Source organism: Podarcis filfolensis (assembly GCF_964270895.1).
Source record: "Podarcis filfolensis genome assembly, chromosome: 18".
In the NCBI taxonomy this organism is placed as follows: Eukaryota; Metazoa; Chordata; class Lepidosauria; order Squamata; family Lacertidae; genus Podarcis; species Podarcis filfolensis.
Genome location: NC_139622.1, coordinates 11250295 through 11276437, shown reverse-complemented (window position 1 = coordinate 11276437; position 26143 = coordinate 11250295). Strand labels below are relative to the sequence as shown.

The 26143-nt window shown below is 50.2% G+C and overlaps 3 protein-coding genes across 5 annotated transcripts in view; all 3 read right to left on the bottom strand.

Annotated features, from left to right (window-relative positions):
* ATP8B3 (ATPase phospholipid transporting 8B3) overlaps positions 1-4519 on the bottom strand; it is a 53204-nt gene extending 48685 nt beyond the window's left edge. Inside the window, exon 1 of one of the 2 annotated variants that reach the window (XM_083594382.1) lies at positions 4432-4519. In XM_083594382.1, coding sequence (XP_083450508.1) covers positions 4432-4489 — 58 coding nt within the window. In that variant the 5' untranslated portion in view covers positions 4490-4519. Of the gene's footprint in view, positions 1-1057; positions 1289-4431 lie in introns of those variants that run through there. The other variant, XM_083594383.1, reaches the window with a different exon arrangement.
* A 2470-nt stretch (positions 4520-6989) lies between these two features.
* LOC310753227 (uncharacterized protein) lies at positions 6990-10693 on the bottom strand (the record flags this gene model as incomplete). Its single annotated transcript, XM_083594284.1, has 3 exons — positions 10333-10693; positions 9589-9764; positions 6990-7367 (listed from the first exon to the last, which is right to left on the bottom strand). Exons 1-3 carry the CDS (start codon positions 10505-10507, stop codon positions 6990-6992), a joined length of 729 nt encoding a protein of 242 aa, XP_083450410.1. The 5' UTR covers positions 10508-10693.
* An 8012-nt stretch (positions 10694-18705) lies between these two features.
* REXO1 (RNA exonuclease 1 homolog) overlaps positions 18706-26143 on the bottom strand; it is a 34943-nt gene continuing 27505 nt past the window's right edge. For both annotated transcript variants that reach the window (XM_083594385.1, XM_083594386.1), the window contains exons 14-16: positions 23583-23721; positions 22137-22257; positions 18706-20546 (exon numbers count right to left, since the gene is read on the bottom strand). In XM_083594385.1, coding sequence (XP_083450511.1) covers positions 20458-20546; positions 22137-22257; positions 23583-23721 — 349 coding nt within the window. In that variant the 3' untranslated portion in view covers positions 18706-20457. The remainder of the gene's footprint in view (positions 20547-22136; positions 22258-23582; positions 23722-26143) is intronic.

Sequence of the window (26143 nt, the reverse complement as noted above, 5' to 3'; positions counted from 1 at the left end):
GAGGGGATGGAGTTATGTGACCCTAGGAGCTAAGGAGAGATAAGTGACTCTACATCCTTTAGAAGACATCGGAAGGCAGCCCTGGATAGGGAGGTTTTTTAAAAAATGTTTCATGTTTAATTGTGTTTTTGTTTATGTTGGAAGCCGCCCAGATTTTTGGGCTGCTGTTTCTATGTGTGTGCTCTAGATGGAGCAATTGTCTGGTCCACAGTGTTGCATCCGCCAGACATTAGATGCTTAAGCAAAAGGATGAATGATTGTCACATTTGCCTTGCAGATCATAGAATCATAGAATCACAGAATCCTCCAGTAACCCAGTCGACCTGAAGGAGCGTCTCCACCCCCATCGTTCTGCCCGGACACTGAGGTCCAGTGCTGAGGGCCTTCTGCCTCTCTTCTGCGAGAAGTGAGGTTATGGGGAACCAGGCAGAGGGCCTTCTCGGTGGTGGCTCCTACCCTATGGAACGCCCTCCCACCAGATGTCAAAGAGAAAAACAACTGCCAGACTTTTAGAAGATATCTGAAGGCAGCCATGTTTAGGGAAGCTTTTAATGTTTAATGCTGTAAAAGGTAAAGGTAAAGGGACCCCTGACCATTAGGTCCAGTCGTGACCGACTCTGGGGTTGCGGCGCTCATCTCGCTTTACTGGCCGAGGGAGCCGGCATACAGCTTCCGGCTGATGTGGCCAGCAGGACTAAGCTGCTTCTGGCGAACCAGAGCAGCGCATGGAAACGCCGTTTACCTTCCCTCCGGAGCGGTACCTATTTATCTACTTGCATTGGTGTGCTTTAGAACTGCTAGGTTGGCAGGAGCTGGGACCGAGCAACAGGAGCTCACCCCGTTGCGGGGATTCAAACCGCCGACCTTCTGATCGGCAAGTGCTAGGCTCTGTGGTTTAGACCGCAGCGACACCCATGTCCCTGTTTAATGCTGTATTGTGTTTTTAATATTTGGTTGGGAGCTGCCCAGATGGGCAGGGTATAAATACCTTATTATTATTATTATTATTATTATTATTATTATTATTATTATTATTATTATTTTGAGAAAGACTTACGTGGCAGCTGCATTGCACATTTCGATCAGATTCTCCGATCTACTTGACTGGGAAACCCAAGTGGCAGGGAGTCGTTTTTAAACAGGCCCATGCGAAACCGTGGGAGGGTGGTTCCTGTTCCGTCTTGCCTTTAAGGGTAACTAAATCTCGCTTCTCGCTTCTGGGGAAAAGCCATCACTCCGCGACGGAGCAACAGCCGATCTGTTTGGAAACCCGGCAAGGAAGCGATGAACTGGTTTCTGCGCTCACGGGTTTAATTGAGCTGCTCACCTGGACCACACCTCAACCGCCTGCAAACCAGGTTCACATCTGGTGCCGTCTCATTCCTCAGAAGACGATCAGAGGAGCCTAGCTGCTGAGTCAACCCTGCATCCTGTTCTTTTGACTGCCCTGCATCTCTCAACATTCAGCTTAATTCAGGATGTCAGCAACCTTTTTCAGCCGTGGGGCGGTCCACCGTCCCTCAGATCATGTGGGGGGCCAGACTATATTTTGGAAAAAAATATGAACAAAGTCCTACGCCCCACAAACAACCCAGAGATGCAGGTTTTCATCCCCAAAAAGTTTTTGATTTGAGTTTCTACTGAAATGAGGCTGCATTTTAACGGATTTTAAGCTGGTTTTTAAGTTGTATTTTAATCAATTGTTTTTATACCTGGTGTTAGCCACCCTGAGCCCGGTCTTGGCTGGGGAGAGTTGGGTATAAATAAATTTTATTATTATTATTATTAGCGCACATTCTACTCATGTAAAAACACCAGGCAGGGCCCACAAATAACCCAGAGATGCATTTTAAATAAAAGGACCCATTCTACTCATCTAAAAACACGCTGATTCCCGGACCATCCGCGGGCTGGATTGAGAAGGCGATTGGGCCACATCCGGCCCCCGGGCCTTAGTTTGCCTAAAAGTAAAGGGACCCCTGACCATTAGGTCCAGTCGTGGCCGACTCTGGGGTTGCGGCGCTCATCTCGCTTTACTGGCCGAGGGACCCGGCGTACAGCTTCCGGGTCATGTGACCAGCAGGACTAAGCCGCTTTTGGCGAACCAGAGCAGCACACGAAAACGCCGTTTACCTTCCCGCCGGAGCGGTACCTATTTATCTACTTGCACTTTGATGTGCTTTCGAACTGCTAGGTTGGCAGGAGCAGGGACCGAGCAACGGGAGCTCACCCCGTCGTGGGGATTCAAACCGCCGACCTTCTGATCAGCAAGTCCTAGGCTCTGTGGTTTAACCCACAACACCAGCTGTGTCCCTTCACTTTTCCTTAGGATGTCCCTATTTTCATCGGAGAAATGTTGGAGTTGGACCCCCGAGCCGTCTGAAGGCAATCCTGTACAGGGAGGTCATTTTTTAATGTTTTCTGTTATGCGACTCCTGTGCCAAACGGATATGTAACTACAACAACCTTTAGAAGAAATCTGGAGGCAGCCCTGGATAGGGAAACTTTTGGGTTTTTTTAAACATTTAATGTTTTTGAATTCTGGTGCTGGAGGAGACTCTTGAGAGTCCCATGGACTGCAAGGAGATCCAACCTCTCCATTCGGAAGGAAATCAGCCCTGAGTGCTCACTGGAAGGACAGATCCTGAAGCTGAGGCTCCAAGACTTTGGCCACCTCAGGAGAAGAGAAGACTCCCTGGAAAAGACCCTGATGCTGGGAAAGATGGAGGGCACAAGGAGAAGGGGACGACAGAGGACGAGATGGTGGGACAGTGTTCTCGAAGCGGCCAACATGAGTTTGACCAAACTGCGGGAGGCAGTGGAAGACAGGAGGGCCTGGCGTGCTCTGGTCCAGGGGGTCATGAAGAGGCGGACACCACTAAACAACTCAACAACATGTTTTTATATATGTTGGAAGCTGCCCAGAGCGGCTGGGGCAACCCAGTCAGATGAGCAGCGTATAAATAATGAAATTATAATTACGGAATGTGACACAACCTAAAGAAAAGGCCCATTTTCCCGTTCCTTTTTGTAATTTCTCCCTCTCCTCCACATTCCTCTCCTTCTTAATTAGGTTTTAACCTAGATTAATTCCCTGAATCAGAGCAGCCCCAGACTGCCCCGGCTTTCATTTACATCTCTCCGCCCCTCCTCGCACGTAAAGTAACGCACTGTCACGAAGCAATCTTGAGAAGATCGCATGTGTGGCGATAGCACCAAGATTCCCTTTCCCCCCAGTGTTTCACTGGTGCCCACGGTTATTGCTAAAACCCTGGGCATTAGAATAAAGAAATGAGATTTTCATGTGAGGCTGTCCTTCAGCAGTTGCTGGTCACTAGTCTAGGGCAAACGGGACGACAAACTTAGCCCCTCTGCCTGCTTTCCTACTTACTGCCAGTGCAGAAGGTGGTTCGTTCCTCCTTGCAGACCTCAGCTCTTGCAGAACTCAGCAGGGAGGAGGAGGAGGAAGGGGCCAGAGCTGGAATGAGTTTGCTCTGGCCTCTCGTTCCCCAATGGCGCCACCTGCTGATGGACTCCCAGCCTTTCGCCCTATCAGCATAAAAACAAAACAAAACCCTGCTGGAAGTCGCCAGCGGCTAGGACTGCCGTTCGGACAGCGCTGGGATTCGGCACTGCTAGACGACGCCTGGAAATCGCCAAAACGTCTGGGGAAATATCTGGACAACTCAACAAGCTCAAAGCACGTCAAAGTGCAAGTAGATGAATAGGTACCGCTCCAGCGGGAAGGTAAACGGCGTTTCCGTGCGCTGCTCTGGTTCGCCAGAAGCGGCTCAGTCCTGCTGGCCACATGACCTGGAAAAACGGTCTGCGGACAAACGCTGGCTCCCTCGGCCTGAAAACGAGATGAGCACCGCAACCCCAGAGTCATCCGCGACTGGACCGAACGGTCAGGGGTCCCTTTACCTGATAGATTTCACTCTTTCTCTAAAGGCAAGTCTTGCCAGGATGGAAGGGACTTCTCACATCCTCAGCCCACTCCTCTCATTAAGAAAGAGCAGTAAACTGCGGGGGGTGCTGTGGCCGAAACCGGAGGTTCAGGCAACCCTATAAAGGTACTGATATTGATTATGGTTTATAGTATACAAGTGTGTGTGTGTGTGTGTGTGTTTGTTAAAAAAAGTTTTTCTTTTTGAAACTCTGAAAACTAAAATTAAAAGAAAGAAAAGAAAGCCCAGAGCGCTTCGAGGGCCGCATAGAGAGGTACCGAGGGCCGCATTCGGAACTCCCCGTCCCTGCCCTAATGGGACGTGAGCCAAAACGAAAGCAGGAGATCAATTCTGGGCATAGGTGTCAATGTTTCCCTTTTTTTTAATTCCCTTATTCTGAATATTTGCAAGAAAAGGGAAAAGTTGACAGCTATGGTTCTGGGGTGGGTGGGTGCGAAGCGATGCTGTAGGGACTGGGGTTTACCTGGTTTCTCTTGCTTCTCGCTGGAAGCCTCGACTCCGGTCCCCGATCTGGCCCTCATCGCTCAGCTTCAGCAGCAAACGTAAAACACCCCCCCCCCCAAAAAGCACACCAAGGTGTTCTTGAACAGGGACAATTGTTCCCACGCTGATTCTTCACTGGGTAGCAGAAACCCTTTCCTGCCGCGAGGCTCTGTTTAAGACCACATCCTTCCTTTGAGAGCAGTCCTGGGCGGCTGGCTGCTGGCGGCACACAGGGCAAATTATATATATAGGGACCTGCCCCCTGTTGCGGTTCAGAATCCCGGAGGATAACTGGACAATCAGGAAGTGTATCCTCCTGGCCAAGCCCAGGTGAGGACACCACTGCCTCCTCTGCGAACTCAGGAATTTGCATGGGCCAATTTGCAACTCACCGCCTGCAGCAGCAGCAAACCTTTCCCACATGCCTGCCGTTGACTCATCCCCAGGAAGGCTTTCCAAATTCTCCCCGAATTAGCAGCTCTTGCAATCTCCTCTTTTTTTGAGGCTGCAGCCCCACTCATTTCATAACGCATAGTACCATCCCCTCCAAAAGGCTGATCGCCGAAGAATGGATGCTTTTGCATTCTGGTGCTGGAGGAGACTCTTGAGAGTCCCATGGACTGCAAGAAGATCCAACCTCTCCATTCGGAAGGAAATCAGCCCTGAGTGCTCACTGGAAGGCAGATCCTGAAGCTGAGGCTCCAAGACTTTGGCCACCTCATGAGAAGAGAAGACTCCCTGGAAAAGACCCTGATGTTGGGAAAGATGGAGGGCGCAAGGAGAAGGGGACGACAGAGGACGAGATGGTGGGACAGTGTTCTCGAAGCTACCAGCATGAGTTTGACCAAACTGCGGGAGGCAGTGGAAGACAGGAGGGCCTGGCGTGCTCTGGTCCAGGGGGTCACGAAGAGGCGGACACGACTAAACGACTAAACAACAACAACAACCATCCCCTCCGAGTGTGTCCCAGTTTTTAGAAGCTGTTTCCCTCTTCCCTCGCCTCCACTTCTTGGAGAAACAATTAAATGTGATGTGCATGTGTGGGTGGGGGAAAAATAAGAGAGTCCCCTTTATATATTGAAAGTAAAAATCCCTGCACCAAATGAAGGAAATGGTGTAGACAGCTGGTGTAGACAGCCCTTCCTATAATTTTGGAGGAATCTAAATTCTTCAATTAGGGACGCGGGTGGCGCTGTGGGTTAAACCACAGAGCCTAGGACTTGCCGATCAGAAGGTCCACGGTTTGAGCGCCCATTGCTTGGTCTCTGCTCCTGCCCACCTAGAAAGTAATGCAAAAGGGATTGATCTGTTCCAGACTTTTAAAAAACAACTCCTAAAACAGCACTTTAATATGAATTTTACTATCTAACGTGACCATTGATCCATAAAATGAAAGCAATCAACAATGTACTGCAGTCACACAATCCATCAGTAGCTGAACAGTCACAAAAACATAATAAAAAAGAGCCACAAAAATGCAAAATAAATAGCAAAAACAGACAGACCTCAGCGTAACACTCAAATCGGAAGCGTGGCACTCAAACTGGAGCACGTTCGGCTTCCGAAAAAAGTTCGCAAACCGGAACGCTTACTTCCGGGCTTGCAGTGTTTGGGTTCCAAGTTGTTTGAGGACCAAGGCGTTTGAGGACCAAGGGACCACTGTAATATTTAAAATAAACTGGGGCCTTCTGCATGCAAGGCAGTTGCTGCACCCACAGGGCTACGGCTTTGCAACTTTGGAGAGCAAAATGCAGCCTGCATCCTGAATGGGGTCACTGTGCCCCCGAAGGACCAGGTGCGCAGCCTGGGAGTCATTTTGGACTCACAGCTGTCCATGGAGGTGCAGGTCAATTCTGTGTCCAGGGCAGCTCCATCTGGTACACAGGATGAGACCCTCCCTGCCTGCAGACTGTCTGGCCAGAGTGGTGCATGCTCTGGTTATCTCCCGCTTGGACTACTGCCATGCGCTCTATGTGGGGCTACCTTTGAAGGTGACCCGGAAACTACAACTAATCCAGAATGCGGCAGCTAGACTGGGGACTGGGAGCGGCCACCGAGACCATATAACACCGGTCTTGAAAGACCTACATTGGCTCCCAGTATGTTTCCGAGCACAATTCAAAGTGTTGGTGCTGACCTTGAAAGCCCTAAATGTCCCAGTATCCCTGAAGGAGCGTCTCCACCCCCATCATTCTACCCGGACATGGAGGTCCTTGGGGCCTTCTGGCGGCTCCCTCACTGCGAGAAGTCAAGTTACAGGGAACCAGGCAGAGGGCCTTCTCGGTAGTGGCACCCGCCCTGTGGAACGCCCTCCCACCAGATGTCAAAGAGAACAACAACTACCAGACTTTTAGAAGACATCTGAAGGCAGCCCTGTTTAGGGAAGCTTTTAATGTTTGATGTATTACAATATTTTAATATTTTTTGGAAGTCGCCCAGAGTGGCTGGGGAAGCCCAGCCAGATGGGCGGGGTATAAATAATAAATCATTGTTATTATTATGCAGGTTGTGAACGGGGAAATCCCAGACTCTTGTCGCCTACGTGCTCAGCCAATAAGCCTGCAAGGGCAATGCAGACCCACACCACAGTCCCAAATCTTGCCTCCTTCTGTTCTCTCTTTGCACGGGTCTGGGGTCCAGGGGGGCAGCTCCAGAAACTGCTTGGGCACCCCCCAGGAGAGGCCTCGGAGCAGTGTCCGTGTGGTCCTCAGCTACGGCGACAACAAGCTGTTTCTTCCCTGGCACAGCGCCCTGTGACGTGGTCCGCATCCGAGGCGCTTGCAAATGGTGCCGGTCCGTCACGGTTGCTCCTCTTCCTCCCGCAAAGATGCCAGGGGGGTCATCGGTCCTGGGGGGCTTCTTCCGCGGTTCGTGCTGGCTCTTGCGGAATTTGGCCCGTCGGTTTTTGAACCACACCTGGGTGGAAGAATGAGTGTTACATTGGCCTACTGGGGGACGGGCAGGTGTGACGGAGTCGCTGGTCCTGAATGGGGCAACTGTGCCCCTGAAGAACCAGATGTGCAGCCTGGGAGTCATTTTGGAATCACAGCTGTCCATGGAGGCACAGGTCAGTTCTGTGTCCAGGGCAGCTCCATCTGGGATGCAGGATGAGACCCTCCCTGCCCACAGACTGTCTGACCAGAGTGGTGCATGCTCTGGTTGTCTCCCGCTTGGACTCATGCCATGCGTTCTCCATGGGGCTACCTTTGAAGGTGACCCGGAAACTGCAATTAATCCAGAATGCGGCAGCCAGACTGGGGACTGGGAGCGGCCGCCGAGACCACATAACACCGGTCCTGAAAGACCTATATTGGCTCCCAGGACGTTTCCAAGCACAATTCAAAGGGTTGGTGCTGACCTTGAAAGCCCTAAACCGCCTCAAAGGCCCAGTATCCCTGAAGGAGCGTCTCCACCCCCAAAGTCCAGCCCGGACACCTGGGTCCATCTTCCGAGGGCCTTCTGGCGGTTCCCTCCCTGCGAAAAGCGAGGTTACAAGGAACCAGGCAGAGGGCCTTCTCGGTGGTGGCGCCCGCCCTGTGGAACGCCCTCCCACCAGATGTCAAGGAGATAAACAACTACCTGACTTTTAGGAGACATCTGTAGGCAGCCCTGTTTAGGGAAGCTTTTAATTTCTGATGTTTTATAGTGCTTTTAATATTCTGTTGGGAGCCACCCAGAGTGGCTGGGAAACACAGCCAGATGGGCGGGGCATAAATTATTATTATTATTATTATTATTGATAGAGGAAGAGGAAGGAGAGGAGAGAGACAGCCCAGTCCTCTCAGTTAGTGTTCATTTGCTATGAAGGATAGTGTGCTTGAATGCACAAACCAGCGGCCCTCCCCGATTTGCAGAAAGCTAGCAGCTCAGGGAGAATGGCGCAGACTGCGGCCACCTCCCCGCTGGGCCACCTATGTGCCAAATTTTTAAGCTGAGGATAAGTCTGTGTCCTTCCTAGCTCTGTCCCAGGAGAATACCAAAGTATAAACCAGTATGGCCAGTGGAATAATCCTCTCTTGCTGGTGGGGGGGGGGGAGGTTTGGGTGTGTGGGAGGCAAATGGAAAATTGAGAGGTGGTGCTATGTTAAATGAAAGTGCCAGCCAGAACGTACAATTATCTACAGGAGTGCCCCTATCATAAACTGGGAGGTATTGTGCAAGTTGAGGTTTGAAGGGAACGATGATAAGGTCCCAACCATTTCATCCTGGCAAATTACAGGGACGGGAAAAGGTCAGGGGTTGACCCCTGCCAAAATATCAGGGCTCTTTTGCAAGACAGCCTGCTCCCAAGCGAACGGGTTGCACATACCCAACAACATTTCTGCAATGGAAATAGGGACATCCCAATTTCAATCATAATCCCAGACAGGGCCAGATTTCGGTTTGATGAGGCCCTGAGTTACTGAAGGTAAGGGGGCCCTTTATATGTCCTGCTGTCCTTTGTCAACAACAAATAGTCGCTGTTTTTTGTTGTTGTTGAATATATGCTATATGGTAATTGATGGGGACGCGGGTGGCGCTGTGGGTTAAACCACAGAGCCTAGGACTTGCCGATCAGAAGGTTGGCGGTTTGAATCCCTGCGACGGGGTGAGCTCCCGTTGCTCGGTCCCTGCTCCTGCCAACCTAGCAGTTCGAAAGCACATCAAAGTGCAAGTAGATAAATAGGTACCGCTCCAGCAGGAAGGTAAACGGCATTTCCGTGCGCTGCTCTGGTTCGCCAGAAGCAGCTTAGTCCTGCTGGCCACATGACCCAGAAGCTGTACGCCGGCTCCCTTGGCCAGTAAGACGAGATGAGCGCCGCAACCCCAGAGTCGGCCACGACTGGACCTAATGGTCAGGGGTCCCTTTACCTTTACCTTTAATAAAAAGGATTCTATGAAGGAGAAAAAACCGGGACATCGCAAGGTCATATGTGCAGCGTTAGTCCCCTCCTCCATCACCCTTGGAAGTTGACGCCTCTGGCCCTAACTGTTCCCTATGAAATATTTCACCGCCAGCAACCCAGACAACGCGGGTCTGCCTCAGAGGCAGACTTGAGAAACGCCTGTCTCCGCTGCAGCACGTCGACGGGTGCTGGGGAAAGCGAGTCGAATTTCCCCACCTCCCTCTCCGCCGAGGGTGCGCCCCCGAAATTACCTGTACGCGAGCCTCGGGCAGGTTGGCGAAGGCGGACAGCCTCTCTCGGGTGCCCATGTCTGGGTAATGGGTCCGCTCAAACGCGCTCTCCAAAGCCTCTCGCTGCTGCGCCGTGAAGACGGTCCGGCTCCGGCGGCGACTCTGCAGTAGGCCATAGTGCAGGTCCAGGAAGATTTCTGTGCACGTGCAAAAGGCTTTTATTATTATTATTATTTGCGGAGGAGGGAGAGGGAAAGAAATGGAAGCCTGGACCGTCGTGGGAAAACCTGGTCCGTCTAGTATTAAGCTAAGGCATGGGTAGGCAAACGAAGGACCGGGGGCCGGATCCGGCCCAATTGCCTTCTCAATCTGGTCCGCGGATATGGGAGACTCCCTGGTCCTGAATGGGGTAGCTGTGCCCCTGAAGGACCAGGTGTGCAGCCTGGGAGTCATTTTGGACTCACAGCTGTCCGTGGAGGTGAAGGTCAATTCTGTGTCCAGGGCAGCTCCATCTGGGACACAGGATGAGACCCTACCTGCTTGCGCACAGTTTCTCCAGAGTGGTGCATGCTCTGGTTATCTCCCTCTTAGACTACTGGCATGTGCTCTACGTGGGGCTGTCTTTGAAGGTGACGCGGAAACTGCAACTAATCCAGAATGCGGCAGCCAGACTGGGGACTGGGAGCGGCCGACGAGACCACATAACACCGGTCTTGAAAGACCTACATTGGCTCCCAGGACGTTTTGCAGACCAGCCCCCTTTACCTGCCAGGTGATCCATTGCAGGGACGGCGCAGAAAGGCGTGAGCTGAGTCGAGGGTGCTGGCAGAAAGGAGGAGCAGCACCCTCCCGGAGCCTGCGGAAGATGGGGTGGCACTGTGTACAGGAGCGACGGAGAGGTCATCAGCGGGAAAGCGACACTGCCAGTTATATGGTACATGGCCCTCTTTTGTCTAGAAGAGGAGAGGGAGGCAAATGTATTAGCCAAGGAACCTGGCAAAGTCTGCAAGAGGTAGCTTCAGAGGGGGTAATGTAAAGGTAAAGGGGCCCCTGACCATTAGGTCCAGTCGTGGCCGACTCTGGGGTTGTGGCGCTCATCTCGCTTTACTGGCCGAGGGAGCCGGCGTACAGCTTCCGGGTCACGTGACCAGCAGGACTAAGCCGCTTCTGGTGAACCAGAACAGCGCACGGAAACGCCGTTTACCTTCCCGCCGGAGTGATACCTATTGATCTACTTGCACTTTGATGTGCTTTTGAACTGCTAGCTTGGCAGGAGCAGGGACCGAGCAACGGGAGCTCACCCCGTCATTGCGGGGATTTGAACCACCAACCTTCTGATCAGCAAGTCCTAGGCTCTATGGTTTAACCCACAGCGCCAGCCGCGTCCCTTTCAGAGGGAGTAGGTCTTCTTCAAATAAAATAATAATACAGTCATACCTCATATTATGTTTGCTTCAGGTTGAGCGTGTTCAGGTTGCGTCCTGCGGCAACCCAGAAGTAACGGAACGGGTTACTTCCGAGTCTCACCGCTCGCGCATGTGCAGATGCACAAAATGACGTCACGCGCATACGCAGAAGCGGCGAATCGAGCAGCGCAGACGCAGGTTGCGTTCTGTTCAGGTTGCGAACGGGTCTCCAGAACAGATCCCGTTCGGAACCAGAGGTACCACTGTAATAATAATAATAATAATAATAATAATAATAATAATTTTCCTTTAGGATCACACACAAACACACACACACACACCCCTTGGTGGTACCTTGGTTCTCAAACTTAATCCGTTACGGAAATTCCGTTCCAAAACCAAAGCGTTCCAAAACCAAGGTGCGCCTTCCCATAGAAAGGAAAGCAAAACAGATTAATCCGTTCCAGGCTTTTAAAAACAACTCCTAAAACAGCAATTAAACATGGGTTTTGCTTTCTAACGAGACCATTGATCCATAAAATGAAAGCAATAAACAGTGTACTGCAGTCACACAATCGATCCATCAGTAGCTGGACTGGGTTCCACACAGTCACAAAAACAAAACGGAAAAGAGCTACAAAAACGCAAAATAAATAGGAAAAACAGACAGACCTCAGCATTACACTGAAAACAGAGCACATTTGGCTTCCGGAAAAAGTTCGCAAACCGGAACACTTCCTTCCAGGTTTGCACCCCACATAAATCACTCACCAACTCGCAAGATCTCTCTTTCTTTCTCTCTTCCTTCTTCACTCCTGCGCCTTCATGGCTCTAACTCCCAGCTCCTGTTCATCCTCTGCTATTTAACAGCTGGGGGGATTTGGGGGAAGGGGGGTTGTAAGCGAGGGGCACGTGTCAAACTCCGACCTCTCCCCCCCCCAACTTTCCTCCTGCACTGCTCCCCAAATCTAGTAGGAACTTAACCAGAGCTCAGCCAAATTTATATATATATATGTGTGTGTGTGTGTGTGTGTGTATACCTACATATATATATATATATATATATATATATATATATATAGGTTTAAAATACAAACATACAACTCGGATAGGTATAACAAGGTTAAATAAAAATAGGGGGGGCAACTTCACGACTTAAAAGCAAGAAAAAAAATATGAAAAAAGAAAAAAGAGGAAAAAAATAATGAAAAGAAAACCATCATGTCCTTTAAATAATTTTATTTATTTTTACAAGAAACTTCCAATCGTTCTCATTATACTTTTTCTACCGTCGTGGTATTATCGCGCAGCTTTATTTTGTGTCCTTTTTCATACATCCTACTAAGATATTTGTTCCATTTATTTAATAATAATAATAATAATAAATTTTATTTATTTCCCGCGCTCCCCAGCCGAAGCCGGGCTCAGGGCGGCTAACAACAATAAAATAGTACAACATGTAAATATATATTTAGCATTCGCAAGTGTCATTCCAGTTCTGCTAAGGCGGTGTTATTTTTGCAATGTAGTCTTATATATTCCTTAAATATTTTCCATTCTTATATTATCTTATAGAAATAAACTAAATAATAAAAATAAAAAAGTTTAAGGTAAAAATGAGAAAAACCTAGAATTGTACAAAGCCTTAACGGGACGCCGTCTACAAACCTTGTTTCACTGAACTATTCGATTGCTTCTCGTTTCAGGGATTTTCACAGTATTTCGTTTCTTTTGTGTAATTTCTCGGTTCTCTTTTTTACTTTTGACATAACTGCTGGCTCAGAGTGGTCTTTAGGCTTTCCGCGGAGTAAAGTTCTCTGAGCATGTAAAAAGATCCGCATCACACCACCTCTCTCCTGTCCGTTTTAAAAAGCAGCGTCACGTCACTCTCTCCTGGACAGGTATGAATGAATGAATATTCGTTTGCATCAGCCATCGGTCATATCAATAAAACAACAATATGACATACAAAGAATAGAAATAAAAAGTCAATATTATAAAATACATTTTGGGGTTTGGAATCAGTAGTCAAAGAGTGGACCTGATTCTGATTGCCCCAACAAAAAACCTTGCCACCTTTGCTGTCACCTGTTCATCTTGATCTGCCCAGAGAAAGGACACTGGGGCAGTGGCTGGGCGACCCGGAATGGACGATAAAAGAGGGGTGATAATCTCATTCCTCAAGTCTTTATAAAGAGGGCAAGTCAGAAGGGCATGTGCCACCGATTCGGGACGGCCGTCTCCACAGGGATGTTTTTCATGTGGGATCCGTTGGAATCGTCCCTCAAGTCCAGACGAGGGCATCTTGCGAGAGTAAAAGCACGTCTATATTTTAGAATTGCTCGGTTATGCAGATCGGGTGCCAGAGAGTGGAAATGGGAAGAAAAATAGTCATGCCATGGGCAAAATTTCCTTATTGTGGCCAAGCTGTTCTGACACTTGATATCATTTAGGTAAAGGTAAAGGGACCCCTGATCATTAGGTCCTGTCGTGGCCAACTCTGGGGTTGCGGTGCTCATCTCACTTTACTGGCCGAGGGAGCCGGCGTACAGCTTCCGGTCATGTGGCCAGCAGGACTAAGCCGCTTCTGGCGAACCAGAGCAGCGCACGGAAACGCCGTTTACCTTCCCGCCGGAGCGGTACCTATTTATCTACTTGCACTTTCACGTGCTTTCGAACTGCTAGGTTGGCAGGAGCAGGGACCGAGCAACGGGAGCTCACCCCGTCATTGCGGGGATTCAAACCGTGGACCTTCTGATCGGCAAGTCCGGGGCTCTGTGGTTTAACCCACAGCGCCACCCATGTCCTGGCGCTGACAAATTAGACGGTTCGCTTTACTAAAACCCAAAGTGAGTAGCTGTTGTGGTGATAAACCACCAGAGTGAAGTTTTGGATAGACCATTTTAGTCCAGGTGCTTTTGGGATCTTGCAGCACGAGGGATATTAGACTGGGGGGATTTGAGTTCAGGCAAAGCCAGGACAGCAAAACCTCGGGGCCCCTAATCCAAGCTCACTCTCTTTGCAGAGGGGATTTTGCATTCGGCGGCTGGGGGGTGGGTACAGGGGCAGAAAAAGAGATGACTTCTTTGCTGGGGATGCTAACAAGGTCTGACAAGCGTGGAGAGGGCTTGGAGAGATGATTTCCTCCTCAGCCAGCATGGGATGGTCAAAATGTGAACCCACCAAGACACCGGGAGATGTGGAGGCCCACAGATGTGCAAGCAATTGGGGAAACCACCCGGTTTCGGTGGAGGGTTCGCAAAGAACACCTCCCTGTTCTGTGCGATGATGCTTAGGGCAGAGAGGACCCTGGCCACAGACTGTCTGGCAAGAGTGGTGCATGCGCTGGTTATCTCCCACTTGGACTACTGCCATGCGCTCTCCGTGGGGCTGCCTTTGAAGGTGACCCGGAAACTACAACTAATCCAAAATGCGGCAGCCAGACTGGGGACTGGGAGTGGAGACCATATAACACCAGTCCTGAAAGACCTACATTGGCTCCCAGGACGTTTCCAAACACAATTCAAAGTGTTGGTGCTGACATTTAAAGCCCTAAAGGGCCTTGGCCCAGTATACCTGAAGGAGCGTCTCCACCCCGGACACCGGGGTCCATCTCCCGAGGTCCTTCTGGCGGTCCCCTCCCTGCGAGAAGCGAGGTTACAGGGAACCAGGCAGAGGGCCTTCTCGGGGGATGGAATGCCCTCCCATCAGATGTCAAGGAAATAAACAGCTATCTGACTTTTAGAAGACATCTGAAGGCAGCCCTGTTTAGGGAAGCTTTTAACATTTGATGAATTATTGTATTTTAGTAGTTTTCAATGTTTGGTGTTCTTAATATTCTGTTGGGATATTATTATCATCATAAAATTCTATGTTCCTGTGAGCTTGCTTTCTCCCTCCCTCTCAATCCCATGTTTCTTGTGTGTTGCATTGTTTTCTTTAGATTGTGAACCTGAGGCCTGGGAGCATCTCAGAACTGATTTCTCTTTCTTTTTGTAAACCTCTCCAAAATAAGCTACAAGATGCACAGGTGCTAATAAAGAAACGAATTTAGGCAACCAGCAAGCCAAAAATGTGAACATCAGCAGCTGATATTTGCCACACTAACTTCCATGTCCGGATAGTGCTATCGAAACAGCCATGCATTCATTTTTCATGGCTTTTTTTGGTGTGTGGTTTGGCCCAGCAAAGGACCTTTGCAGATGTTCTTTGGTTGGAGAACTAGCTTGGAGGGAGAACAGCGCTTTGGGGCTCACAGATCTGGTCTGGGAAGAGCGGATTCGAGACGTGCGCATTGAAACAAGCAAACATCCGCCCCGGGTGCAAATAGTAAAAACTGCCAAAAAAAAATTAGTTAACAAGAGCACAGATGTGCTCAGGAGATCAATGGCTTTGCACCCTTCGGACGTGGCTCGCTAAAGAGCTTACCTCCATCCTCTAATCAGCTTCCCGATTCCTGATCGATCCGTTTGCTTGCTAAGCTCCCCCACCCCACTCCAAAAAAACCCTTTTTACGTGCCCTACGCTTTTGGATGACCATGCCCACCCCCCACAATTTGCTCCGGCTGTCCAGGAACAAAACGTAGTTTTATAGGAATGAAATTGCCTTTCAAAAGGTGGGATCGATCACTCCTGATCACCCCTGACCCCAACGGCCTCGTGGCTGCGCAGAGGGGGTTAAGCTGAACGAAAGGGGCCTGAATGCTTCGCAGCGGGGGGTCCCCTCTAAAAAACCCCACACTACTGGGACAGCCGAGCTGGGAGACTGCCCCCTTCCCAACTGCTAGCCTTCTGTGAATCAACACGGCTTTCTACAGTCCTGGTGGGGACATAGCGATTCCCTTATGTAGAAGGGCTGTGGGGTTTGGGGCTTTTTTAAGTTTGGGGGAAAGGCAAGGAAGAAGTGGTTTATAAAAGGATGCACCACCAAGTAGCTACAGGAAAGAGCTTTTCTCCCCCTCTCCTAACACTAGAACTCGCAGACTATCCAACGAGGCTGAATTGCTGGACAGTCCAGGCCAGGCAAAAGAATCACAGAATCGTAGGACGGGATCCTAAGGACCGCAGAGGGTCGTCGAGTGTAACCGCCTGCAATGGAGGATCATCGAGTCCAGAGGTTCCCAGACTTGGAACTTTGTTGTTGTTTAGTCATTTAGTCGTGTCTGACTCTCCCCATGGACCAGAGCACGCCTACTCTATTCCGAACTTAAAAATGGGAAGCGTAATGTTGGTGGCAAAAGAGGTTCAAAGGCCTCTCTCAAGGCAAATCTAAAAAAATGTAGTATAAATACCGATGACTGGGAAACACTGGCCTGCGAGCGCTCCAGTTGGAGAACAGCCTTTGCCAAAGGTGTCCTGGGCTTTGAAGACACTCGAACTCAGGACACAAGGGAGAAACGTACTAAGAGGAAGACACGCTTGGCAAACCCTCACTGGGATCAACTCCCACCCAAAAACCAATGTCCCCACTGTGGAAGGACGTGTGGATCCAGAATTGGCCTCCATGGTCACTTACAGACTCATTGTTAAAACCGTGTTTATCGAAGACAATCTTACTCAGCTACGAGTGATCGCCAAAGAATAATAATAATATAATACAGTGGTACCTCGGGTTACATAAGCTTCAGGTTACATACGCTTCAGGTTACACTCCGCTAACCCAGAAATAGTACCTCGGGTTAAGAACTTTGCTTCAGGAGGAGAACAGAAATGGTGCTCCAGCGGCGTGGCAGCAGCGGGAGGCCCCATTAGCTAAAGTGGTGCTTCAGGTTAAGAACAGTTTCAGGTTAAGAACGGACCTCCGGAACGAATTAAGTACGTAACCAGAGGTACCACTGCAATAGTACCAGATTCAGATAGGTAGCCGTGTTGGTCTGATGCAGTCAAAATATATATAAAAATTAAAAAATTGTCCAGTAGCACCTTATGAGACTAACTAAGTTTGTTCTTGGTATAAGCTTTCATGTGCATGTTGGTCTCTAAGGTGCTACTGGACAATTTTTTTATTATTATTATAGAATAGTAATTATTATTATTAGCCAAATATCACCTGATTGAAGATGAGCGTCCGAAGTTCCTGGCTGCAAACTGAAGCAATCTTCAAATGCAGCCACGGAACTGGCAAACGAAGGATGCTTTGGTGGTGATTCCAAAGGTGTGGCTGGAAGAGGGGAAGGGGAGAGATGAAATGGGACGGCGAAATCCCCCAAAACACTGAACCGGTGGTGGATTCAGTGGGGAGCTTTCAACTCGGGGACATTTCTTTGCAACGCAGCCCCCTTCAGACGTCACAAGGGGCAAACGGGTTGTGACAGGTCCGTCGATATCTCAGCGGGAGACTCTCAGCCAGCCACCCTCCCCGCTTCTGTGACTGTCCATCCCACATTTGCCGGCCAAAAGGAGCTTACAAGAGGAAAATTAACCGGAGAAGGGGTTTTAACGAGGCTCAGGACCCTGATCGATAGCGTGGACAATGGGAGGCTCTGGCGTAGGGGTGGCGATCGGGGGCTGACCCCCACGGGGAACCCAGCCAGGGGTGCAAACAGGCTTAAAATAGGCATGTTTAACGCAGCAACGTCTCCATCGCAAAAAAGCCCGGCCGGCTCTGCCTGACCTCTGACCCCCACCTCCCGCAGGCGAGATGACAGTCGACGGCCCAGTGGGTTTCGTTCAGATTTTTCCTTCGAGATGCGGGCTCCTCAAGCGAGTTGGGAGGCGACGCGCCGGGTTTCCAAAACTGCGCTCGGCGTGGAGAGAGCCGTTAAGAGAGCAGCTTTCCTCCCGACGCCGGAACTCGTGAAGATGCGATGGAGCTGGAAGCTGGGGGATGCAGGGGAAACGAAAGGGCTTCTTCGCGCCGTGCAAACTATGCCGGAGCGAGAGAATGCAAATAGTGCGAACTATGGCACTCCTATCCATTCTGAAGGAAATCAGCCCTGAGTGCTCACTGGAAGGACAGATCCTTAAGCTGAGACTCCAATACTTTGGCCACCTCATGAGAAGAGAAGACTCCCTGGAAAAGACCCTGATGTTGGGAAAGATGCGAGGGCACAAGGAGAAGGGGATGACGGAGGACGAGATGGTGGGACAGTGTTCCCGAAGCTATGAACATGAGTTTGACCAAACTGTGGGAGGCAGTGGAAGACAGGAGGGCCTGGCGTGCTCTGATCCAGGGGGTCACGAAGAAGCGGACACAACTAAATGACTAAACAACAACAATGGAACTCCTGCGAGAGAATGCAAAAAGTGAATGCATTTTCAGGGCGGGGTTGAAGTCTGTGCCACCGATTGGTTCGCCTGTTGTGACATCATAGAATGCTCATCCAACGGTGAAGGAGAATGAAGACAAGAAGCTGCCTTGTAGACTCTCAGGAGGGGAATGGCTCCTCTTAATAGGAGAAACCCCCCCTCCAGTGGTTATCTGGGATACATACCCCCTATCTAAGAAGAAGCATTCGGCTGTCTCAAGAGAGACTGCGTTCTTCCAAACACTTGCACACACAGCTGGTACTTCGACCAAGTATGGAGGAAACCCAAGACCCTCTCTGATTTAAACTTGAAGGTTTCTGGCTTTTCGCAGGTGAAACCTTCGGCAAAGTTGTGGCCTTTCAAAAATAAAATCTCAGGATTATCCACACACCCACCCCTTTATCCCTGATACACTCTCCAGTAAGCAGAATAACACACACAGAGAGAGATAATCTCTAAAACAACCAACCGTGCTTTCCACAAATAGCCAGGATTTTTTGTTTATTTATTTAAAAAAAAAACCATTTACAAAATAGTGTTAACAGGTTTTTACCAGTTCTGCATATACAAAGTCTACAGAGCCCATTTTTTTTAATTAACTGTACAGTGTTAACAAAACAAAGGGGATTTGGGAATCGTCAACCAGGGAACGGCTGAGATCAGCTGCGGAGGAGGTCGACCTACGCTAAGGTTATTATTATTAATAATAATAATAGGTTTTTTCCCCCCAGGGGCTGAGGAGACTTGCTTTCTCCTCTTATTACCCAGGAAGGAAGGAAGGAAGAGGGCAGATTGGGAGCTGCAAAAACATGGAACTGGTATTTAAAGGGAATGAACGGGTTCCGACGGCGTTGGGAAACATTTGAAAACTCTCTAAGAGAGCATTTTAGGCTCTCTCCTTAAATGAAAATTCGGGGGACAGAGGAGGGAAGAGTTTTGTCAGCTAAAATAGCTTGTAGTGCAGAATTGTCCCCTTGTTTTAAATAGATAACCAACACCCCCACCCACCCCGTCTTCTAACTCGCTCTGTTCCTAGAACATTGTTATTTACACTCACGGATAACTGAGCGTGTGTGAATTTGAGGAGGTGGATTCAACCATCACCCCACTTTCCGTTTTACGCCAAGGCAAAGTTTTCCACCTGCATCCCCCCCCAAAAAAGCGAGCTGGGTTATGTTTCCCCACGGGGCGTTCATAGAGCAGCGATTAGCAGTAATTAGGAAGAAGCATTTCCTAGTGTTTTTTTAAAAAGTCGTGTCGTGGTTGAGCTTGGAAGTTGAGTGCGATATGCTCTGAACAGTGGAGGACGTTCCCCGGATTTGCAGTTGCGAAGGCGGACGAATCGTAAGGCTCCCTGCAGCGACTCTGCCACGCTCATGCCCTGTTTTCCACCCTGGAGGACTTGCGCAACTGCCGATTCGGGGTCTCAGGTGGCGGGCGGCGAACCCGTCGTAGGAACGGCTGCCAGCCCCTTATCCGGGGCGATCCTCTGCCTCGGGAAGGAGTCCGACGATGCAGGCAGCAGAGACCGGGGGCCCGTTGCGCTGGGAGATGGGGTGAGGGGAACCCCCTCTTTGCAAGGGGGCCCATTTCCTGTGGGTCGGCACCAGCCGGCTGCACCGAAGGCCCCCCGTGCTCCTGGCGCGAGCGCAATGCCCTGCCGTATCCACGGCCGGGACTCAAACGTATATCCATGCCGGCGGTTCTGCTGCCCTGCCAACCGCACGGCGCCTCCGCCTTCTCCCCTGGGGTTGCGGGTTTGGAGGCAGCCCGCTGCCGGATCGGAGCCCCCACGCGGCTCGCCAGCGCCTCCGCAGCTTGCCCGAGTCGCCGCGGCCGACTTCTCGACGTGCGGAAGCGCACAGGGAACCCCACGTGAAGTCCCCAAAGGAGAAGCGAAGTTTCTGTTTCTTGAGGTTCGCGAACGGGACGGGGTTTCGGGGAGTTAGGCGGCGCCCAGATTTTATCCTGGAGTTCTCCAGCGGGCCTACAGGTCGTGGGGGACAGGGGCGTCACGGCCAGCCTCGTGAGGTCACACGCTTTCTCAGTGTGACGGCAGAGGAGGGGTGGCGCCTCCAGCAGCAGCTACGCAGGGATACCTGCGAACACAGAAGGGGGGTGGGAGGAGGTCCAGGCTCCCCAGAGGCTGTTATTATTATTATTATTATCATTATTGCACTGCACCGGTAAAAGCGGAAGAGGCGAAGGAGAAAGAACGGCGGAGGCCCCTCCTCTATCACCGCTTCACTTTCGCGTCTTCCTTGATCTTCCAGATCATCAGTTCCATGCACGCCCGGGCGTCCTCGCTCGAGTCATGGCCTTCCACTGCCGGGAAGAAAAACAAAGAGAGAACGCAGGAAGCTGTGACTCATCTTCTGGGGAAGTGGTGGTCGAACTCGGCCCTCCGGATGCTTGGGACTACAATTCCCATCATCCCTGACCGCTGGTCCTGTTAGCTAGGGATGATGGGGAGCTGTAGTCCCAAAACGGCTGGAGGGCTGAGTTTGGTCACCATTGCCTTGGGGAGATCAAAGAGGGACTTGGAAAGATGGGAAGGAATTGGGGTGGGGCGGTGAGGACCGCCTCTTTCCATATAAACCTACCCGGGCCCAGAGATCATCTTCTGAGGCCCTCCTTCGTGTGCCTCCTCCTTGAGAGGTCCGGAGGCTGGCAATATGAGAACAGGGCCTTCTCTGCAGTGGCCCCCCGTGTGGAACGCTCTCCCCAGGGAAGTTCGCCTGGTGTACACCTTTGTACACCTTTAGGCGCCAGGCAACAATGTTCCTTTTTAACCAGGCCTTTGGTTGACCTCAACGACATCCTAGGCCCTTTTAAAATGTGGCTCTTTGGGTTACTGTTCTTATTTTGAATTTACATATTCTGATGTTTTCTGTAAACCGCCCTGAGACCTCTGGGTATATGGCGGTATATAAATTCAATCAATCTTGGCCCTTGGCTCTGGGACCTGTGTCTGGGCTGAACGATAGGGGTGGAGACGCTCCTTCAGGTATACTGGACCAAGGCCGTTTAGGGCTTTCAAGGTCAGCACCAACACTTTGAATTGTGCCCGGAAACGTCCTGGGAGCCAATGTAGGTCTTTCAGGACCCGCATTATATGGTCTCAGCGGCCGCTCCCAGTCATCAGTCTGGCTGCCGCATTCTGGATTAGTTGCAGTTTCCGGGTCACCCTCAAAGACAGCCCCACACAGAGCGCATTGCAATAGTCCAATCGGGAGATAACCAGAGCATGCACCACTCTGGCCAGACAGTCTGCGGGCAGGGAGGGTCTCATCCTGCGTACCAGATGGAGCTGCCCTGGACACAGAACTGACCTGTGCTTCCATGGTCAGCCGGGAGTCCAAAATGACTCCCAGGCTGTGTGACCTCTGCCTGGCTCCCTGCCCAACCTCTCTTCTTGCGGGGGGGGGGGGGGAATGCCAGAAGGCCCTCGGAGCTGGACCTCAGTGTCCAGGATGGACAATAGGGGTGGAGATGCTCCTTCAGGTCTACTGGGCCATTTAGAGCTTTCAAGGTCAGCACCAACCCTTTGAATTGTGCTCGGAAATGTCCTGGGAGCCAATGTAGGTCTTTCAGGACAGGTGTTACATGGTCTTGGCGGGTGCTCCCAGTCACCAGTCTAGCTGCCGCATTCTGGATTAGTTATAGTTTCCAGGTCACCTTCAAAGGCAGCCCCATGTAGAGCGCATGGCAGTAGTCCAAGCGGGACTGTGAGGCTGTTCCTTTATGGGAAAGAAGGGCACTGGGGTGTGTGGAATTGGAGCTCTAGGACTTTAGAGAGGCTGGTGTTCGGTGGCCAGGGCTTTGCAGCTCAGGAGCGGAGAGGGCAGAAGGCGGACTGAAGACCCCACGGATTCTCTCCCTTGCTCCCCAACCCGCCCCCCTCCAAAATCTCACCGCTGTCCTGGATGATGCGCTTGAGGTAGTCGGCCATCAGGGTGCGCAGAGCCCGCTTGTAAGGCAAGCCCAGGCGGTGAGGGAAAACGACAGCCGTGTCCACCACAGTCCCGTGGATGAGCTGCCGGGAGAGACAGACGCAGACGGCGTCAAAGGGTTTCCCTTTCCCCCCCAAGTACTTCTGGTAAGTTCTTCTGCACCAGTGGAAACCCTTGCGCCACCAGGAAGGCGTCCTCGGACCCCCCACTTGGGCCAGGCAATTATCTGGCTGTCAACTTTGCGATATCATCGCTGGCTAAACATCGTGATAGACTGATAGATCGCGAGGTCCGAAATAAGGACCGGGCTACGCAGAGGCAGAGGCTGGATTTGTGGTTTTCCCGTGCCGTGATTCTTGCCGTCGCCTGCTCTTGCGATCCACTGCCCGCCCCCTGGGGGAGAGCTGAGCCGGCCGAGTTAAGAGGGGCTGCAGGAATTGAGAGAAGCCTTCGCCAGCGTTGTGGGTCCCCCCCCACCGTGATTTTTGCATAGCCAGTGCTTTTTTCTGGGGGACGGACGGACGCAGAGGTACGCATACCCCTAAACCTTTTCTGGATCTAAGTTTGGCCTCATAGGTAAAGGTAAAGGGACCCCTGACCATTAGGTCTAGTCATGGCCGACTCTGGGGTTGTGGCGCTCATCTTGCTTTACTGGCTGAGGGAGCCGGCGTACAGCTTCCGGGTCATGTGGCCAGCAGGACTGAGCCGCTTCTGGCGAACCAGAGCAGCGCACGGAAACGCCGTTTACCTTCCCGCTGGAGCGGTACCTATTAATCTACTTGCACTTTGATGTGCTTTCGAACTGCTAGGTTGGCAGGAGCAGGGACTGAGCAACGGGAGCTCACCCTGTCGCGGGGATTCGAACTGCCAACCATCTGATCAGCAAGCCCTAGGCTCTGTGGTTTAACCCACAGCGCCACCCGCGTCCCCTCCCCCCAAATAGGGGGCGTCTTATAGACAGAAAAATACAGTGATTCTTATTATTCAAAAAGCGAGCTCCTATTCAAGTGGAGGAAGCCTAAAAGCTGATTCATTGTTAATAACTCATTCTCAAATTGGCCCCCTCTCTAAAAATCAGATTGACCCCCTGTGGGGCATGTGTGTTGGGAACCAGGGAGATAGAAGGTATGCTTTGAAGAGTTGTGGCTCTGGGAATAAACCAGGTTGGAGTATACGGCAATGGGTTTGTCTGTAGGACTGGGGGACGGGATGCGGCGATGGGTTTGGGGAATACCCGCCTGATCTAGCGTTGCTCAGCTGCTTCTGTCTGGATGGGGTGGGGGGCACAGACTCCTCTGTTAAGCCGCTCAAAGGGGGAAAAGGACCCCAGCCCACCCTGCGGCTGACACATCGCTGCCTGGCTTTCCCCAGAGCAAGCAGAACTGCCCTGCCAGACCTGTCCCGTTACCTTCAGCGCAAACAGGTCGCTTTCCAGGCTGTGCCCGATCAGGATCGTGTCTGAGCTGAACATGTTCAGGAGGACAGCTTGGACGTCCCGCAGGGTGATGGAGGCGTTCTCCAGGTCCGCCTCTGTCACGCCGGAAAACCTGCGAAGGCAAAGATCAACGCCGTCAAACGGGTGGGAATACTTGCCCTTGCGAAGGCAGTCGTACAAAACTGCCGCTTGATCAAGGCGTTGATGCGTTTGAATTCTGGCGCGGGAGGAGACTCTTGAGAGTCCCATGGACTGCAAGGAGATCCAACCTCTCCATTCGGAAGGAAATCAGCCCTGAGTGCTCACTGGAAGGACGGATCCTGAAGCTGAGGCTCCAAGACTTTGGCCGCCTCATGAGAAGAGAAGACTCTCTGGAAAAGACGCTGATGTTGGGAAAGATGGAGGGCGCAAGGAGAAGGGGACGACAGAGGACGAGATGGTGGGACAGTGTTCTCGAAGCTACAAGCATGAGTTTGACCAAACTGCGGGAGGCAGTGGAAGACAGGAGTGCCTGGCATGCTCTGGTCCAGGGGGTCACGAAGAGGCGGACATGAGTAACGACTAAACAACAACAACAAGGCGTCTCCCAGCAGCTCTTTTGAGCAGAGATGGAAAGAGGATGCTGTCCCACCAACGAAGCAAGAGGAACTGTGACAATGCTAAGGGGCTCTGCATAAACAGCAAAGCTTGCGGGAAGATTAAGAAACCAAGAATAACTTTTTATTTTTATTATTATTATTATTTATACCCCGCCCATCTGGCTGGGTTTCCCCAGCCACTCTGGGCGGCTTCCAACAGAACACTAAAATACAGTAACCTATTACAGATAGGTAGCCGTGTTGGTCTGCCATAGTCAAAACAAAAAAATTTTTTTTCTTTCCAGTAGCACCTTAAAGACCAACTAAGTTAGTTCTTGGTATGAGCTTTCGTGTGCATGCGTGTATCTGACGAAGTGTGCATGCACACGAAAGCTCATACCAAGAACTAACTTAGTTGGTCTTTAAGGTGCTACTGGAAAGAAAAAAGTAACCTATTAAACATTCAAAGCTTCCCTAAACAGGGCTGCCTTCAGATGTCTTCTAAAACTTTAAGAAGGAATGGGGAAATTTTACAATGTATTTAAGAGAACACTGTAAACAACTAAAAACGTTTGGAAGGGTTTGATGAACGCTCGTAGTGTATTCAGAATTAAGGTTAAAAAAAAATGGATTATTTAAGAAAAATAGAGAAAATAAGTGAAGCAGCGGGAAAAAAGATTGATAAAAATGGTAGCCATCAAAGGGCAGAGGGGAATCGAAGGGTTTAGGGAATCCTAAATGATGATGTTGATGTTTAATGTTGGAATTTAAATTTGCAACGTAAAACTCAACAAAAAAAGATAAGAAAGAAAGAAATAAAGAAAGAAAGAAGAATGAATGGGGGAGATGCGTGGATTATCTAAAAAATTACTGTGAGCAATTAAACACATTAACAGGATTAATTTAAAAGCAAGCAGTTAAAAGCTGGCTTCGGAAGAAATGCAGAGAGTGACAAACAAAATGATTTAAGGGGGAGATGAAAGTTTTGAAAATGTTTTTTACAAGAAACCAAGAAGGGGGGGGGGGAGGGAAGTCAAAACAAGTATGTTACGTAAATGTCAACTGATGATGATTATTGTCAAATTTGAAAATGACAATGCACTATATGTATGAAAACAAACGGAAAAATATCCACTTTTGAGAGTTATAGGCTAGTCTCCAGCTCTCCCTTCTTGTAAACCCGCAACTTACTCGCATTTTACTTGTGAGCATTCAGATTTAAGCGTTTGGCAAAATAGATAATCATTAAAAAGAGAGCGGAGGGAGGGGGAGAGAAAGAGAGAGAGAGAGAGACTTTGACAATCCTGTGTGACATTTAATCCAGTGTGTGTTTTGACTATATGTAATTTTGGCACGGTCCCCAGAACGTACAGGCTATTTGAAAGACCATATTCCCTCATACGAACCTCTTGTATTTTCTATGTTTTTAGCTTTTCCCTCCCATTTTATCTGCATAAGCTGGCCTTGGGTCTCAGGCTGAGAAAAAGGAAGGAAATAAACAAATACGTAAAAGAGAGAAAGAGAGAAAGGAAGGAAGGAAGGAAGGAAGGAAGGAAGGAAGGAAGGAGGAAGGAAAAAGGAAAGGAAGGAAGGAAGGAAGGAAGGAAGGAAGGAAGGAAGGAAGGAAGGAAGAATTTGCCCCATTTCATTTTGGAGCAGAGGAACCACACAATTTGGAACTTAAGGGAAAAACTAAACTTGGGAGGAGAGGACAGGAAGTTAACTTACGGTCTTTTTTTGTGAAAAATCAATAAACAAGATTTTTTTAAAAAGAAAAACTAAGCTGATTTGGCTGGCCTGCCAGAAAGGCTGTTGTGTGTGGGAGATGGAGACATTGGAGTCTCTGGAGGACTTGCTGCCACTAGGGTTTAGACAGGCCAGCGATCTGAAGGTTAAGAAGCTGGGCGCGGTTTGCACCTAAATGCTTAATAATAATAAATTTTATTTATTACACCC